This window comes from Lepisma saccharinum, chromosome 5 (assembly GCF_977018435.1).
Source record: "Lepisma saccharinum chromosome 5, izLepSacc3.1, whole genome shotgun sequence".
Taxonomy (NCBI): domain Eukaryota; kingdom Metazoa; phylum Arthropoda; class Insecta; order Zygentoma; family Lepismatidae; genus Lepisma; species Lepisma saccharinum.
The window spans coordinates 15,463,491-15,483,134 of NC_139233.1; the positions used below are offsets into that span (position 1 = coordinate 15,463,491).

General features: G+C 35.6%; 2 protein-coding genes across 2 annotated transcripts in view; one reads left to right on the forward strand and one right to left on the reverse strand.

Annotated features, from left to right (window-relative positions):
- Nup153 (nucleoporin 153) overlaps positions 1-2,896 on the forward strand; it is a 41,090-nt gene extending 38,194 nt beyond the window's left edge. The window contains exon 10 of the mRNA XM_083122196.1: positions 505-2,896. Coding sequence (XP_082978322.1) covers positions 505-598 — 94 coding nt within the window. The 3' untranslated portion in view covers positions 599-2,896. The remainder of the gene's footprint in view (positions 1-504) is intronic.
- A 3,316-nt stretch (positions 2,897-6,212) lies between these two features.
- Positions 6,213-19,644, reverse strand: part of LOC145987582 (putative glutamate receptor) — a 104,925-nt gene continuing 91,493 nt past the window's right edge. The window contains exons 3-10 of the mRNA XM_083121930.1: positions 18,077-18,433; positions 15,475-15,590; positions 15,023-15,205; positions 12,418-12,659; positions 11,539-11,744; positions 10,430-10,701; positions 9,523-9,735; positions 6,213-6,381 (exon numbers count right to left, since the gene is read on the reverse strand). Coding sequence (XP_082978056.1) covers positions 6,213-6,381; positions 9,523-9,735; positions 10,430-10,701; positions 11,539-11,744; positions 12,418-12,659; positions 15,023-15,205; positions 15,475-15,590; positions 18,077-18,292 — 1,617 coding nt within the window. The 5' untranslated portion in view covers positions 18,293-18,433. The remainder of the gene's footprint in view (positions 6,382-9,522; positions 9,736-10,429; positions 10,702-11,538; positions 11,745-12,417; positions 12,660-15,022; positions 15,206-15,474; positions 15,591-18,076; positions 18,434-19,644) is intronic.

Below are 19,644 nucleotides of genomic sequence, written 5' to 3' on the forward strand. Positions count from 1 at the left end.
TGGTACTCTCGGTTTCATCCAATACAGGTAATCGGTAAAATTACCGTCAATTTTACCAATGCGATATATCCATAGATATCTTGTAATGGTCAATGAACAATTAAGGTCTTTTTGGACCTTTTGGAATTTTGTATCGCATCGGTAGAATATTGGTTATCGGTATTGGTAATTTTTTTATCGGCATTGGCGAAAATTTCATATTGGTCCATCCATAATAGCAGACTTCCATTTTGAAAGCCAGTTAACTGAGAAATAGGACTTGCCACACTGATTGCATGTCACCCAATGAATGACAACTTGGCAGGCCTTGGTCCACAATAGGCTGTTTGCATCATGTTTTTTTTTTAATATATGTAGCAACGATTTGTTGTTTCTAATGTGTCAGAAGGTATTTTACACTTGGATCTTTGATCATGCTCATAATAGAATAGTTATATTTAGACTACCATGTTTAATACTTGCTAATTGCCAATTTTTTTTTATTTTTTTTTTCAAATTTTCTAGTGCGACACCTAATGCTAATTCAGTAGGTAGCCCAGCTGCCCAGCGGCCAATAAAGAAAGCAGTTCGACGTACCCAACCTCGAAAAGGAAAATAAAACTACTCAATCGTAATAAAAACAAATAGAATTCATTGTTGCCATTCATATTCATATTTAAGAGCATTATTTCACACAGCCTTTGCAAACAATAGGAAAGACGTTACAGTTCGGCTGAATACTGTACTTGCAGGTGATTTGGACACAAGCATAGGCTTGAAGTACATCAAACTGATTTTAAGAAATATTCACAGGTAGAACATAATGAAGCTTTGAATAAAAATAATATTTTGCGCTTCTTTATATTCCACAAGGAAATTGTGACTTCCTTACGTAGGGAAAAGTAAAATATGAATAAACATATTTTACGAATCACTGATGTTACGATACTGTATAAGCCACCTCGGTGCAGGAAAATGAGGAGTGTTCTTTTCTGTACTTATCATCTTAACGCAGAAAACATTTCTAAAATATTTACTGTAATATGACTTTTTACTAAGTATGAAGTCATGTGAAATAGGAAATTATTGAGCATTGTATTAGAATGTAACAACCAGCAGGGTAAATATAGATATAAAATAAAGCATGCTGTATTTGGTATGTCACTTATTTCAGTTTAAGAAAATGTTTACATCGAAGATAAACATGTTGTTTAAATTTTACTGTCGACAGGATTCAAGGTTTAATCAGGGGAATATAAGTGACACTTTCATATTTTATAGTGGGCCTTTGACATGTGAAGAAGCAAAAGCTAAGCACATGGATTATGTGAGTGTGGCAGATGAAGGTGAAGGTACCACTTCAAATGGCGTTCAGGTTAAAAAAGGACTCTTCACATTGCCATGTATAGTTGTATTTTTGCCTGAATGCCATATTCATTATTTGTCTATTGTCATGTAGCTGTGAATATTAAAAACACACATGCAGTAGGTATATATATACATAAATATATATATATATTAGTATGAGCTTTCTCAGTGCTATGAACATTCTCTGTATTTAATTAAGGGCTATGTCCTTTCATTTCATTCCTCGAACTTACTGTGGTAAATTCCATTGTAAGAAATTTAAGTGTAAAAGTAATTCTGTTATGGCTGTAATACTGCCACTATCAGTAAAAAGAGAATGTTCACAGTACGTTTACATATACACCTAAGAATATTATGCAAAAAAATATCGAGTTATTGTTTGTTGTAGGACTTATAATTACTTCCAACCTGTTGACCTGATCCAGAGAATTTTTATTTTATATTCTTGCGTTTATTGAAATTTATATGACTCGATTGTGAGATTTCTTTCATAAGTGAATGTACATTTATTGGTGATTCGCAGAAACTCATCTGCCGTGTGATATTCTTCTGGATCATGTCAGATAGGTAAAAACATAATTGTATAAATGGCAGGCTCACTCCTTGAATAGTTCCTTGCGGCAGTGTAAAAAAGATTTATATTTTAATACTGAAGTTACAATAAAGTATTATATATGATTGTTAGTCTTGGTCCAATGAAGAAGTGTGTGGAATTCGTAAATAGGGGTGTGTGTTTTTTGACAAGTATTTATGAATTGTCATTACTTTGATGACAGTGTGAAAGGAGTTAGACTGCTCATGTAAATAAGCCATGTAAAAGCGTGTTTTTCATCTGTTGTCATTATCATCATCATCATAATAATTACTTTTGTAATGACTGAAGATTTCATCCGTTTCATTATCTGAATTGTTGACTTACTTTCTGAAAAGAGTAATTTAGTTTGTTGGTGAATCATTTCATAATGTGTGTGAATGTACAGATACACAGTCATGTTATGTAGGTAGTTGGAATACTTCCATGACAGACAGATGTAAATAAATACGTGTAAAGGTGTAAATTTGAAATTTTCAGTCAAATGTTGTTTTGTGCCTTTTTTGTGTTCTTTCTCCCTACTCTCATGTGGTTCTTTACCTTTAAAAATTGTTCTTATCAATGGCATATGTCACATTTTAATATGTTAACTTCATTTTGTAAATTTTTGAGAAGAAGTGTGTATGCAGTTCGTTATTTTTGTATATCTTGTAATTTTTCATTCTTAATGAGAACCAATCGTTACTTTATCGGGGATATTCAGGAACCTTCTTTTAGTACATTTTTGAAAGCAATTATGATTTCAGAAAGGATCGTAGGGGGATGATATTTGGGTTTTCTAATACCTGTTCCAAATAGAATCATTGAAGGAAAATTAATTTTATGGCATGTGTCATTGAAACATGTGTTCTTTTGATTCATCCCGTTCATCTAGTGTAGTACAGGACATGTAATTCATTTCATTTCTACAGTGTCTGTATTTGAGTCAATACAAATAATACATTTATTTACCCAAAAGGAAGACTGTTTCTTCATTTCCAAAACTTTTTCCAGATTTCAAGTTTCAGCATAAGTGTACTTATAAACCTAGTGCAATTATTTTTGCAGAATATGATCTTGATAATGAAAAAGGAAACTATTAGCGAAGAAAATTCTTCTGTAATTTTGTGACATGAAAGTATTGGAGAAAATTTTGTTTGACGAGCTTTGATACATTACAACCTACAGTGTGCAAGTTAATTATCTGCCCCTAAATGAAGTCACCTGTTATACTCTACTGTTACAAATTGTTCAAATTGGAACTTTCCGCTCCATGTTTTGGGCCCACCAATACCAACATGAAGGGGTGTAAAACTTGAGTAGCAGACAACATAACGTAAAGAAGCAGTATTGAGCACAATGCTGTTCGAGAAGCATCACATCAGGCACCGCATACTTTTTTCATAGGAACTGAAACAAAATGCTGCTGAGAAGAAGGAAATGATTTGTTCGGCGTAGGGGGAAGGTACTGTAGCATGAACAGTGTGTCCTCAAATAAATTTTTGTAGAATAAGAAATGAAAATCTCAACGAGGGGCACAGGGGTCAAAATAGGACAAAGTTACTAATTTTGAGACCACAATAACTGTAGCAACATTATAGGTTTTATACTGAAATAAGCTACTAGATACCTGGGATGAATGACCTGCTGTTGCAGTTGAACAAAGTGTTTCAAAGTATTGGGCAAGAAGTAAATTTTATCATGCAATTTCAAATTATTCTGGTATTTTCAAATATCTATCTAGTTTACTTGGTAGCAAAGCTTTGTTGTGACCCTTTTCTTCAGCGGAAGTTTTAGAACATGAAACAAATAAGTCACCTAGTTTACATTTATGGAGGTTAAGAAATGTGTGTCAGCAATTTTAAGGCTTTAAATAAACATTTGGTAATGAAACTTTCAAAAACTAATTTGTTGAGGGAGAGTAAAATTGTATCTTTTGACATTTAATTATCGTAAGAGAGAAATACTTGGAAGCACTTGTCAAGAAATTGGTTACAGTGATTAAATATCATACATTTATTACCACCTACCATAACAAAACTTGAAAATAAATTTGCACCGTTAGTTCAAAGAAGAGGGATTTTTTATTTGATTTCCTCTTAATGATTTTGATAAAACTGGAATGGAATAAAATTACAAACACTTTCTACAAACTAGTTTTTCATTTCCTCTAATATGTTTGCTAAAAGAGGAAGTGGAATAAAATTATAAACAATACCTTTCTACAAACTCTTGTTTTTTTTGTTTTTTTTTTTATTCCTTTCCCTACAAATTCCTGACTAGCAAGTTTATCTTCATAAATTATTTGTAATTTTATTGTCTACCGCCTCTTCACATGTGCAGATGCTACATTGAGTGGCATGTAATATGTTGATGTACAACTGCATTTCTCATGCCATTATATAAAATCTTCATGGATGTGTTGTATTACTTGAGGTTGTCTGCAAAAGAATAGAATAAATTACAAAACAATAGAATACTAAGAGTTTGTGTTTATGATTTGTTTAGAATTTGCTCAAAAAGTCTGCTTACTAGAAATGAACAGTCTGAGAGTTGTAATGGAATTAATAATGTAGGAATTAATGTAACACAAGACCAGCTGACTTGCATAACATAAAATGTAGTATGGTAAGTATGCAGTTCAATTGAGGCAGGTTTTGACGTTAGAGGAATGTAATGAAATAAACCCAATTTAACAGAATAAAATGTAAAATTTTACATACTAATGTTACAAATAAGGTGATGAAATTCATTTGTGGTAAATGAACATTATGGAGGAATATAACTGAACAAACTCAATTATGTAATGGAACAAAATTGTCGCATTGGGCCAAATTTTCACTATAAAATATACGAGGTGTGGCTAGAAAAAACTGGACTGTTGCTATTTTATTGGTTATTTTGTACAATATGAACATTATCCCCTTCAAAGTACTCCCCTGCACTATCGATATACCGCTCCATACTAATCTTCCATTGCTGGAGACAGTGCTGGAAATCATTTTCCGTAACCATGTTCACAACCTCAGTTGCTTTTGTTTTCACACATTCTGCAGTCTTAAATCTGGTTCCTTTCAGTGCTGATTTGACCTTCGGGAATAAAAAGAAGCTGCATGGAACGAGATCCGGCAAATAGGGTGGATGTTCTAACACTGGGATCCCATACTTGGCCAATAAAGCCTTGATTGACAATGTCGTGTGGGCGGAAACATTGTCCTGATGAAGAATCCATGACTTGCTTTTCTACAAATCAGGTCGTCTTCTTACTCGCCCACAAGGGTCATCAGCATCGTAATGAAATATTGTTGTTTGACAGTTTGACCTTTGGGTACACAATTCAAATCAATTCACAGACATTTGCAATGTTTGATTCCGTTTTTGACTTGCAATACCGTCCAGGACGCTTGTCGTTCACAATCACTTCCCGTTCCCATCTAAACCTTCGAAACCACTTAAATACTTGAGTGCGAGATAAACACACATCTCCGTACACTCCCTTCAACAAACCATAAGTTTCTGTGGCAGGTTTCCTGAGCTTGATAAAAAACTTCAGATTGATACGCTGTTCCACTTTCACACTTAATTTATTTTCTTAACGGAGCACAGATGTACGGTTCACTTCGTCCACAAACTACAGAAGAACTGAGCGCCGTGCAACCTGGGCAATCACAGAGCTGGTAGGCAAGATATCACGTTATACACCCATGCACCGCTTATCTTTGACGTGCTTGCCGTTTGTCGACGGCAACATCAATCCATTTTTTTTTTTCTAGACACACCTCGTATGTATCTCAGAGTAAAAGGAACAAAGTTAATAAAAGTGAAAGAATACGTAAATAAATTAAAGGTAGTTTGAGAGACGAAATTCAACATAACAAACTTTAAGTGTGCAAGAAACAACACTAACCAGAGGCCCACAAAGGCCACCCCCCACAATAATTTTTGGCTGCACTCGTGAATATGCTTGAGGCAAGGTTTTGTTTCATTTCCCTTCTGCATCGGTTTCCACCACTTCTTTCAGATATTCTATTTGCTTTTTGCATGGGCTTTATTGAACATTTGTAGTGCCGAAATGACTGACTAATGACAAAAATGGCACCGAGACAAATTGTTTTAAAACATCCTCAGCCACCATTTTAATGACATCCTGTAAAGTGAACGAAAGATTCAACTTTCTGGCTCTTCTAAGAGTGCTATTTTTATTGTAAAATAAAAAAGGAAGTAAATTAGAAATCTGTATCATAGCTCTCTTAACATTACTTACCTCTACGTAATTTCCTTGTAATCATTATCTCTAGAGCAGTGCTGGATGTGAATACCTAGTGCGATATTGTAACTGATTTTGCTTCCTATACCTTTGCTGTTGCCTTACATAGGGCAAAACTTTCTGACTTTGATTTGAAGTTTGACGTGACCCATGCTCTCGAAGGTGAAATAAGACATCTTTTCTTGTGGCATCTCTCCTAGAAATACATTATTTCCCATAGTAAGGAGTTCATTTTGGTGGATAAAAGATTTTGGTGAAAATAAATACACCATGCCACAGTATGTGACTGTACCCTACCATGTAAGCAACTGGAGGAATGGTTACCCTCAGAGATTTTAGTGCAGTGTTCACCAGATCGCGAGGGAGAACTCAACTTCTCGTCTTTGGAACTCTCTGCCCCTCGAAAGCCGGAACTCATCTTCAACATGTCTTTTAACCTTTTGCTGCCCAAGCGTCTCGAACGAGATACCCAAATGTAACCCTCACTGTCCCAAGCATCTCGATCGAGATGCTGTGTCAAGGTCGTAGTTTTTACGTTATAACTTTGCTATTTTTGGCTAGAATTTCAATTTTTTTTATATATTGTTCCTAACACATGTATATAACAGAAATGTTTTTTTGCATTTTTTTTTTGTCTTCATGAAAATGGAGGGGGAAAGGCAGGAAAAGGGACTTCTCTTTTGCTTCTCTTTTCAAGGTCAAGTTTTTGCCGACAAAGGAACACCGGCTTTGTTGTTCTAAAGCAATGCTTTTCACTCCCGCCTGTGAACTGCTTTCGAAGGAAGCTTGTTTATCAGTATCCGATGTCAAAATGAAAGTTTTCTGTGAGGGGGGTGGGGGAAGACTGGTTGCTGAATCTGTGTTGCGAGAATAGAATACAATGGTATATCTTTCATATCTCTAGGGCATTTAGTTTCTGAGCTATAGCCATTTCAAGGTACCGTTGCATTTTGAAGCTTGAATCAGTGGCGTGCCGACCATTCCTTTTGGGGGTACAACTTGTTACATTGGTCATATGATAATAATGCGAATATTTTTGTGTTCCTTACATGTCAGCGATAATTTCCATGTGCATGTCGACACTGTCATGTACTTTTTTCTTGGGGGGGAGGGTGGGGTAACCAAATTTTTTTTTCTGAAATTTTGGAATTTTGAGAGTTAGCCCCCTCCCCCCCGCCAAATATACGCCGAATTTGCATAAATTTCATATAGTCTGAACCTCTGGTTCATTCTGCGTACAACGGTATATCACTCATCTCTCTAGGGCAATTAGTCTCCGATCTACACTCATTTAATTGAAACTCTGCATTTTGCTCAAAATCGGCTCGGGACAGAGAGGCTTACATGTGAAAAAGGCCTTGGGCGGCAAAAGGTTAAGACACAAAACTTTTTTTTATTGGGCACAAATAGTTAGCACATTATATTTTAGTCACATTGAATACAGTTAAGCACAGAAAAACACTGAAAACCCTTATTCACCTTAATATTTCAAATCCCTGACTACTGTCATGAATATGTGATTGTGTGTATGTGTGTGTATGTTTTGTTGTATGCTCGTGAGTATAGGTTAGGTTTTTATTCCCGTATGTATTTTTTTCTTATCTTTTTTTTTGTAATTTTATATTTTTCTTTCTTTATTTTAATATTTACCTTTCTATGTAATGGTTTAAATGTTGTTTTCTAATTTTCATATGATCAAATTTCGATGTAAACATGGTTAAGTGGTAGAAAAGGCTACAAAGCTTTAACTTGGCCATGATAAACAAGACGTAATAAATAAATAAATAATTTGAGTTCGATACCCTGTTGATTCGCACAGTGGTTCGGATTCCACTTTAAACTGTAGGTCCAGACCCAATTAGTCTATCTGTGCATACAAGTTGACTTAAAAACAAAATTCAATGTTTTGGTGATGACTTTGTCCGCAGGAATGACATAATCAACTGAAAATGACTGTGACTGAAGACTTGGTGATGGTAAAATCATGTAGTGCAAGATATTTCATAGACAAACTGAACATTATTTCAAAGAGACTACCAACTCCTTTTAAGCCCCACTCTTTATACAATCACCACCAGCCTCCATGGCAGAGGGGTTGTTACATGTGATGCTGATAGCATTTAACACTAAGATGAAGTAGGTATTGAATACTCCTATTCCAGACAAGAAAGAAAGATTGCGAACTTTCAACTGTTGCAGTAGGCTGTTCCCAACCTAGCAAACAAGCTATGGGAACTGGACACATTGTTTGGTAGGAACTGTGGTACCACCCTCTTCTTTCCCACTTTTCAATCGGATTGGTAACAGTTAGCACATTTTGCACTTTTCCCAAACCCCTCACTGTTGTCATGGCAATGCAAAGTTCAGCTGAAATAAATCATCTTTGGATGTTGCAAGAGACTTTTTCTCTATTTTGGTCTCTGGACCTCAGGCTTTGCCTAGCCAAACTGCATAGTTAAAAGGATTTTCTAGCTTAAATATAATTTTAAAATGAATCAAAATAAGCATATCTGGCTTCGTCATACTTTCCACAGCATTTGTATACTACTTATTGCCATTGATTGTCTAGTCATATGAGAATTAATACTATCTACTTCCAAATTAGACAACTAACTTTGAAAGATATAACTATTAAATAAAAAAACTAATTCAAGAATTGATGAAAGATTATGGCTTGATAATTTGACAACTGTTTGAATCTTGAAATCTGTGTAAGTGAAATTTTACACGGGAAGTTCTTGTATGTACGCATTGCTTGCATTGTAGAATTATTTCTCTTGTAGGCTTTTTTGTTGTGATTTTTCAGGAGAACACATGCTCCCTTCATCAGACATTTTTTTTAGTTTGCTGAAGGGTACGTGTGTTCTGAAACATCACAACAAAAAACTGTATTTTTATGCTTGTAGCAACCGTAGACTATAATACAAATAATAGTTTTAAGGTTGTTGGGTAATTATTATTGACTAATTTTTAATCTATTCCCAAGTATGGTGCTCACATTAATAATGACAAAACAAGCACATCATCAAAGAGATATCAAACTATATGTGCACTATAATTAATATTTACTTTTAACGTTATTCCCAGTGACATTTCTAAGGTGGGTTTATTGGAGTTGGAACTCCTCATTTCACTCAGTTTTCCAAAAGAGAAAAGAAATGTGTACTCCGAAGCTAAAAACACTCATTCCCTCTTCCCCTCTTTTTATGGTATGGAGGTTCTAACATTTGAACATTTGCTTAAACTTGTTTAAAATACAGGTAAATGGACAATAAAAATGTGTAACTCTTTCATCACTATGTTTTTCATATTTGTATTGCTATCATGTAAGACATACCATCTGCGGCTGTGGTTATGGAACCACCAGGCAAATTCCATGAAAAGTAGAAGCAGTGATAGAAGAAGACCAATGCACAATATGCATACAGCAGAGAATACATGCGGAAGTCCAGCACTTGAAAAACTTGGATTGGAGTCGCAAGGTAATGGAATATCAAGATATTGTTGTTGTATGATGTGCAGCAGGCCAGTTTCTTGAATTTTTAGGAGGCTGAAAGTAAATAAATCAATCTATGTTTTAACATGTATGTGTGTGCACGTGTAAACACACACACACACACATACATATGAGCAGTGTGGAATTTGAAATCTTCTAGGGGTGGGGGAGAAATTCCAGTTAATTAAAGCAACAAGATGATGTAAAAATTATACGTATATGTAGTCTCTCGTTCCCAAAGTACCAAAAATTAGCAGGGGGGATTTCCACTCGTGTACTTGTAGCATTGATGTCTTGTGTGTGTGTGTGTGGGGGGGGGGGGGGTCATGATATACTTCAAAATGCCACCTGTTCAAGAGATACATGGAAAAGATACAGCTTCAGATCAAGTATTTTCACCACCAAAAAGGCACTGCTGTGAACACTTGGAGGGAAGTAATGTATCTCGGAGATATTTGTGTCCTGAAAGTCATGCATGTTGAATAAACGTTTTTACTTAAGCATATTAAGTATATAAATAGTAAGTTACAATCCTTGTTGCCTTAAAAATTCTTATTTTTTTTATTTTGTTAACCACTATCCTCAAATTGTAAATGTTCTAAGAGTGTCACAGTCTGTGTGCAATGATTTCCCACATTCTTCAATTGTATGTTTTTAGCCACAGACCCCTGAATAACATGCACAGTATATTATCAACACTTCACAGTATGATATAAAAGAAGGTATTTTAAAAGTGCTACATACATACCAGTAGTTAAAAATGTCCTTAAATGGTGAATGCTTTTGCACAGCAAAGGCCTTGAAATGTTTTGATCCAGAAATTTGTGAAGAAGTCATAGCACAAGCATCTTTTGCCGACATATGTTTTGCTAAATAATGCTTCACAACAGTTTCTGAAGCCATCGTCACAAAATGTTTTTTGTGCATGTGCCCAACTGCTTCTTTAAAGCTGTGCTGGTAATTATCAGGATTAGACAAGCGTGTTTCCAGAAGTCGTCTCAATACTGGATCTTCAAGGCTCTACCAGAAACATCACACAAAGCTATTAGTAATATACAACTAACCTTCAAAAGACAAGTTAGCATATATTTCATGAGATGTAAACAATAGTCTGTTTTTAGATATACTAACAGATATAACAAACACACACACACACACTTACTTACACAAGCGGTCAGGAAGCATTTCATGGGTACATTTTTTTCATTATACGTATAAATATATATTCTATAGACAAACCATTTTCTTCACTGTGCTAGGTATAAGGGGAAAGTCAAAATTTTAAAAATAAATTTTGTGGAAAATTTTAAATTTATTATATTTTTGCACTTATTTAAAAAATCTGACATCTTCAAATGGTGGTTCTTTGTGGTACTTACATTCAAGTACCTAGCTTACATAACACTGTTCTTTGAACTGATGTTTGAGAATAAGCAGCAACACTGATTTTTTGATATTGTGTATTCCATTTTGTTACTATAAACTGAGGAACAGTATTCAACTAGACTTTGCATGATAATATCCTAAATTTGTGTTCTCTTTGTTTTATTGTAGGCCCACAGGGGCTTATCGAAGAGGATACAAACGTATGTGAGATGTCCAAGAAACGACTCTTTATGGCAAATTGTTATGCTGCTATGATAATTTTTACACACATGTTAAATCCATTTATTTACAAAACAGCTTTTTGAGAACCATACTTAAACTGATTGTGTCATAATTCAAGTTGATATGAATGAAAAATGAAAACAGAAATGAAAAACTAAAAGTGATTCTGGAGAAATTATGTTAATGTGACAGTCATGTGATCTTCTAGGTGGCATTTAAACCAATGATTAGGTATATTTGTCTCCTCACCCACAGAAAATTCTCCATATTTCTCCCATAAATTCCTAGATCAAGTTTCATACGAAGAACGTCCCCTAATTGTAAACGGTTGTTAATTCCAGTTGCCATTAAAGATGTAACTCCTGCTGAGAATCCAGTGTAGAGTAAATAGGCTGTCAAGTAACCAATCATAAACACAACCTTGCAGGAAACACCCCTGGGATGAAGACTAAATTCTGTAATAAGAGTGAAATTTTATAAAATTTATAATCTTTCAAGCACTTGACAAACATGTTCCACAACTCCTTTTTCTGGGAATCTTTTAAAACACTAATTGCATTTCAATGTTCGAAATCAGTGATTGTAAGTCACAAAATGAAACTACAATTTTTTGATTTGCACCTATGGACATATTTCAAGATGCCACCATTGGTGAGTAGACTTTGACAGCTGTCGTGCAACACCTGTCTTGAAAAATGAAAATGAGAGTTTTTTTGAATTGTTGGCAAATACCAGAAAAAGACAGTTAACATTTCCCATTTTATAATTGCTTGGTGCCTCTATCCATAATTCCATCTTCTTTAGAAAATTCCCTGTCTCTATGTTGTTGCAGAAGGAAATTTCTTCTTGGCTCATTTCTCCTAGGTTTTCAGGTCCACATCTTCTTTAGCCTCTCAATCTCTGATTTTCAATGAATTGATCACCAAACTCTAAAGCTCTTAGAATAATTATAATATTTACTTTTATACTAATTTTTACCTCTCCATGCATAAAACATTTATTTTTTTCTGTTCAGTGATCATTATGTTGTGCTGTAAATTGTTGGTTAATGCAATCTCAGTGTATAACTAGCACAATCAGCTGAAGTTTGTTTTCATAAATTTGTAAAAATTCAGACTACAACCTTACCTTGTTGACATGATGCAGCAATTGCCCAAAGAGAAACTTCAATCCAAGTCCAAGCCCTATGTTTGTTTTTGTTTTTGGCAGCGATTGCAGCAATTTTTGCATGTTGTATTGAGGATACTCTTAGTGCTGTTACTAATGTCGTAAGAACTAGCAACCAACAGATCCAGAATGTTCCAGTAAATGTAACCACAAAGACATCATGACTAGCAGCAACTTCTGAATGACGATACACCAATGTGCGGCTGTTCGTGGGGGAAAAAAAAGTTGAATGGATATAATTTCATTCCTTCAAATGAGGTAATTAAGTTTGCATGCATCACAAATATGACAGTAAAAGTTTTAAATTTGCCCTAAGGCTCGGCTGGACCTTTGGCCCACGCTAGGGCAGCTGTTTTTTAAATTTTCCTCTCCTTTCGAAAAACAGCTATGATATTTCAAAATTTGAAAAATTACACATCCTTTGAATTCTTTCTAGAACATTTCGTGACTCTTCATGTGGTTTGCTTTTGCTGTTGTCTAGATATTATCAATAGTCTAATAGACTAATGTAACCACAAATATCTACTCAACAGGGACAGCAAAGCATGTGAAGAACCACGTGAATGCTCTAGAAGGAATTCTAACCATATGTACAAGGGACGTTCCGAAAGTAACTTTCGTCATTTTTTTTTTCACAGGGAAGCTTTATTACAAACAGAAGAATACAATGTCATAACAAAATACAATCTTTTGGCTATTTTTCCACATAGTCGCCACAGACATTGATACATTTGTCGTACCGTGAAATCAATTTCAAGAAATCCTCCTGGTAAAAATCTGTGGGCAGCGATTTAAGGAAATTCTTCACAGCCTGTTGCACCTCTTCGTTGCTTCCGAATTGACGTCCTGACAGTGCTGACTTCAACGCAGGAAAAAGGTGGAACTCTGATGGGGCAAGATCGGGGCTGTAGGCTGGGTGATTCAATCTCCCATCCCAGACGACGAATGTGTTCTGCAGTGACCCTTGCTGTGTGGGGTCTTGCATTGTCGTCCAAGAACAATACCCCTTGATTCAAGAGCCCTGGTATCTTACGTCGAATGGCAGACTTAAGTCGAAGAGGGACAATTACGCCCCAGTTGTGCATATATTTCAATATAGTCGGATTAGGCACTGCTATTTAAAAAAGGGATTAGTATGCAAGAGAGTATGAATTACTCTTCATGTTGCAAGTGGAAACTGTTTTTAAAGTTAATTAGTAAGCTAGACACGATGTTTGAAATATATGATTAATAAGTATTTACAGAATCCCATGTATTGCTTATGGGAAATTAACTTCAAATTACGGATAATCAAATGGGAGTTTCAACTTTTCCTTCTACTATGACCTAGTTCAACGTGTCCTTTTCCGTCCATGTACTTTTTTATGACATTGGATGTTTGATATTCCCATGAGAACAAATAAAATAATGGTCCCATAAACCTAATGCATTTCTCCTTGCCTCCTATGGCCATCCTGGCAGTGTTGCCAAACCTGGTGTGCATAAAAGAGCTAAATTTCACCATTGTTAAAGCTAAGGATCACTTTCAAGGGGCTAGATTAACGAAGGCTGCTTAAAGTGCCTCCTAGGGTAATTTTAGGTGTCAGAGGGGTGGGGGCGCTGCTGTTACCGTTAGCTTTAAAGTGATGGTCATTTATTATTAGTTTTCATGGCCTAGATTTGGCAGCATAACCCATCTCAATAATCCAATAATGCTCATATGAAATCGAAAATAAAGGATTCCTGAATAACAATATTGTCATCTTCACCTAATGTAATAGCTGGGGAGGTAAGAGAGGATGAGTGACGCAGCCTATATATGAATATCATGTCACGTGCAAAATATATACTCATGACAAAAGTAGTTCTTTATGGGCCAGTGGTGGAGCCAGTGGTGGCATCATAGTGGGGCAGAGGGCGGGTGCCACTTCACTGCCAAACGAGTGCACGAAAGAGACAGATGTGGCTCCAAAAGAGTGGAGTTGGCAACAGTGATCGGCAGCTGCCCCAGCGAGAAAGACCTGGAGAAATTGTCCCTCTCGCCCTTAAGTTTGCTTAGTGTGTGGCATAGCGCACGACAGCACGCACTTCCATTTGTGACCATGTTTCTAGCACACGTCTTTCTGCTATACTGCTTTGCACTCGAATGAGCTCGGGCACGTCGGTCTGCTGCTTATTTCTATTCTTCGGCACTCTGCACATGCGTTATCGCTCTCCCGTCGTGAATTCAGGAAAGATTGTCTTTTGTTATGGCAATGTGTTTTCTCACTTTGTAATACAGCTTCCCTGTGGAAAAAAAAAATGACGAAACTTACTTTCGGAATGTCCCTCGTAATTTCTCAGATTGTGAAATATCATAGCATTTTTTTTTAATGGAAAGGAAAATTCAAAACAGCTGCGCTGGCATTGGCCGAAGGTCCAGCCAAGCTTTGAAACTGGAGTCATAGACGGTCATGAATATTTTTGTTGAGGGAAAAATCTTAATAAGTGAACCTTTGCAAACCTTTTTGAGACCTGGCTCTTGTATTGAACAAGTTATGTTTTCCCAAGTATGTGAGTTAAATTAAGATATAATGTACTCTCTTACCTTGTTTGCAGAGTTGGATGAAGAAAATCTACAACTTCCATTCGGTCCTTTGTTATGGTTGGATGGCACAAAGCCACATCAGCTCGATTAGCTACTAATAACCCTATCATTCCATTCCATCTACGCTTTTCCTCCCAGGTATCTTGCAATATACCCCAGGTATCAGCTGAGATTGTCTTTATTCTACAACAAAAATTATTTTCCTTACTTTATTGTTGAATATATACACACAACCACACACACACACACATATAATGCTTTGGATCTGTAAAATCCAGGATTTTATTTATTATTTGGAGGGACAGCAAGAATTGATAACAATTTCAAAGCAAAATGTTGAGGTTAGAATTTTCTAAATCATTCTTATGAATCTGATTGGTAGGAATTTTAATGTGTCTGAAATCATTCTAGTTCTCGTTAGGATGATTTGCTAATAAATGTAAATTACTTACGTGAAATTTAGTAAATGACTCATTGTTTTGATTAACTCAGCACTATATCCACCCACCAATTCCTCACTACCAACTCTCAGCCTGGTCTCGCAATCATAATTGTAATCTGGTTGATCCTGCAAACATTAACACTTATAGCAAAAAATATACTTGAAATTAGCTTATATTCTTCTCATCTTCTTTAGTAAATTACCAAATTCAGCTTTCTAATGTGGATGAACCCATGTGCATATATTTTTGCAGATGCAAAATTTACACATTAATAGACCAATCCACATATAATGCCAAATATTTGAGTAATACGCATATATTCACATCTTTAATCTGTTCAGAAATCTGTTAACTCAAAAGATTTGCTGATGGAGAAAGAAAGTGCACATTTACATTATTTTTTAAAAATATATATTCTTCATTTATCAAGAATAGCAATGAAAAATCAGAAATTAGATTACTTTCTAGCTTTTCAACAGCAAAATCTATTGTTTTATTTTCTGTCAGATTTTGCAAATTCACATTTTAAATAATCTTGAAGCTTTCTTGGATGGTTCTAAGGATGGGTGGGATCACACACGTACCCCACCCCCGAAGTATTGTCTTTAGGATGGCTGGGATCACCCCTGTTGCAGTATCATGTGGCAGTATCATTTTTCAAAAACCAAAGATTATATTTTTCTGATTTTTTCTTGTTCATTTATACAGGGTGCTCGGAAATTCCCCTTACAAACTCCTAGGGCTAGTAGAGAGGACTTATTAGACAATATTTGGAATAGGAAACCATGTCCGGAAATGTACCTTTTCCGTGCTACAACCATGACAATGTGTCGGAATTGCCTGTGTTGGTATGCAACCTTATAGGTAGTACATGACGTCAGAAGATCGCCTGATGGCACGTGACGTCCGTCAGGAACTGTGGTTTCAGCACGATGTGGACCCACCTCACTTTACATGTGACGTTCGGAGACATCTTAACCAGAAATTCGGGCAAAGGTGGATAGGCCATGGCCCCCACGATCGCCGGATTTAAACGCCATTGAACCATTTCTTGTGGGGTCGTATGAAGAGTATGGTGTACGAGACTCCTGTAGACACAGAGGACGAACTGCTGGCAGGAGTTATGATAGCTGCACAAGAGATTGACAGGACACCAATGTGATGGAGCGAGTGTACCGGAATATGATTCGTCGGTACAATGTGTGCAAAGACGTTCGTGGTCGTCACATCAGTGCCTTATGCGACACATCCAGTGCAGAAGACAGAAACAAGTTGTTGCGTTTCACTGTCGACACAGGTGTTATTGTGAGCAATGAATAGTACGTTTGTTTCCTTGGCATTGTTACCAAATAAATTTGTTTGTATTATGGACTGAGTCACACGTCATTCACTTCTGTACCTTACGTAACACCTCATTTGACATGGTTGTAATAAATGATTACACTTTAGGTCATCAGGTGTTCTTCTGACGTCATGTACTGCCTACCTGGTTGCATACCAACACAGGCAATTCCGACACTTTGTCATGGTTGTAGCACGGAAACGGTATGTTTCCGGACATGGGTTCCTATTCCAAATATTGTCTAATCAGTCCTCTCTACTAGCCCTAGGATTCTGTAAGGGGAATTTCCGAGCACCCTGTATAGCTATGAAAGTATGGCATACTTGAATTTCAAAGCAATATGAGTGTTGGAAGTTTGTCAAGAGTTGATTTTATATTCTATTTCTTAAGAATTTTAAGGCATGGACTATTCAAATGTAATACTTTTCAAAGATCTTTTTGCCAACTTTCCACCATACCTTTAACCAAATGCTTGGCTGAATAACCACACTTGAAAATAATGGACTGGTTTGTGACAAAGTTCAAAGCAGTTGGGATTACATTCTGATGCCACAAGTGTTTGAAGGTAGGGCAGCTCGTATTACATACGCTGGCATATTTCATTGCATGAACTCTCCTCCAAGAAATCGGTGAAACAAAGAAGCTTGTTTTCATTCATTAGCCCTATTTCCCTCCCATGCAATTGGTTAGAACAATTTAAAATTTATTTAAAAAGAAGAAGAAGCAGTCTCCAGCCCAGAAAACCACAATAACAGAAGTGATGAGACCAGTAGCAATTAATGATTTTGCATGAGAGAGAGAACATTTTAAAAAGCTGTCACTCGGTAGGGTAATCATATCATTGAAGATATATTGATATTGTAAGTTTTGGGTGCCAAGAGAGAGGAATGATCACCACGCATATTAATCCACCCAAGGATATGACTTGCTTTGCAGTTGATACATCACCCAACAAATGCCACTTGACAGACTTGGCCCCCAAAGGATTTTTGCACTGTGAGGGGAGAATTAGTATTGTGTTGATCAGAAGAAAGACAAGGATATGATTTTGTGTTAAGGCTGCGAGGAAGAAAAATTTAAAATCATGTGTGTGTAGATAAATAACGAATGAAGAAGTCAACTACATAAGCTTCTATCTGAGCTAAAACATATATATTTTGTCAAAAGACTTCTGTATACTGCTAAGTAACAAACACAATGTTAGGTTATGATAATATCAACAATTTAAAAATTTAGTATATTATTTATTTTGGAAACTTAAAATCTTACCTTCAAAGCAGCGACTCTCAACTTATATCCCTTCATATTCATGCGCTTTTTAATTTTATCTACATAAAATGAAGGCCACAAAGCAACCTGTGTTTTATTGTAGTGCCATTCTCCCATAATGTTAACATGGAGTGTATCATCGGAAGCAAGCCCAATTTTATACACATCAAAGACCTCGGCCATCTGTGCCTCTGCATTAATTCTCACAGCGTTCATGTTAGAGTCTAGAGTTAAATTAATATTTTTCAGGTAATGTTTGAAAAATTCTGAATTTAATGCTCCAATATTTTGTCTTGAAAATGCATGAAAAAGTAACCACCAAGAAAAGAACTTGTTGATGAAATGTAAATGTGAAGCCTGCAAGAGAAATATTTTTTTAATTAATGACAAGGATAGTTACGTATATTACATTGAAGTTAATATTTACCATCATATGAAATCGTAAGTTACACAACTACATTTTGTTTAATTATCTAAATGTTAGTGGTATTTGTTCTTAGCATACACTGGTAAGTGGACATTATTCATTGTCTAAAAGGGACAGGAGGCAATGCATTTAAAATATTTTTATAAAATTTTCTACACTAAATTTTAATTAACACATTTTAAATATATACAGAGAAACTTAGAACTCACTTTTACATGAAGCTGTTTTTGGTTGTTCTATTAAATTTGGTGGCTACTTGCTGCAGCATGTTCCAACAAGGATGGTGGCAGTGGTCACCGAAATTAATAGAAATACCAAAACCAGCTTTGCGGAAAAGTGAGTACTAAATTTCTCTGTAAATATTTTAGTACCGCATGTCTCATTTCTCAAAATAAGGAAAAAATAGCTTCTCTGAGAAAGCATTCATTAAGGATACGAAAACAAATATGAAAAGAAAAATTCTTACAGAGAGTTGATTTAGGATAAGAAAACAAGAAGAGTGACTGCAAACGGGAAATTCTGGTGGCAAAAAAGTGTTCTTTTAAATGTGCTCTGCAGTGTTTAAAGCTTTGCAGGTACAGTCCCTACCAAATGTTTAAGACAACCATGTCATGTGTTTTTCAGACAAACAGAAAAAGTACCTATGCGAGTGATTTTCATTAAATAAACACTTTAATACAAAATTGGAATTATTATGTAATGTTATTGAAAGGTATATCAAGATCAAGAAAGTGTAAGGGCATATTAATGCACTTATAACCAATAGATGCAACTAAAGGTACAATCTGTAAAATCATTAAATCTGAACTTAGAAAATATACTTCGAAACAAACATTTCTCCTGAAATTAGATGAATGAAGTGTGAAATTTGTCCACCTTTAAGTTTGAAGCACATTTGCATACGTTTTCTCGTGCTGCGGACCAATTTCTGACATTCTTGGGGCATATCTCACTGTTCTAATTGGTCCCAGGTAGATATGACATATGCAGTGTATTGTCCAATGGCAAACAAGGTCGTAAAATTTGAGAGTATGATGTGTGGTAAAGCTTCCAAACCAGCTCACTGCAAAAATAGTTGTGTTTGGTAAGTAAAAGAGAATCTAATTTTTAATAGAACTTCATGCAAAGCATTATTTCATAA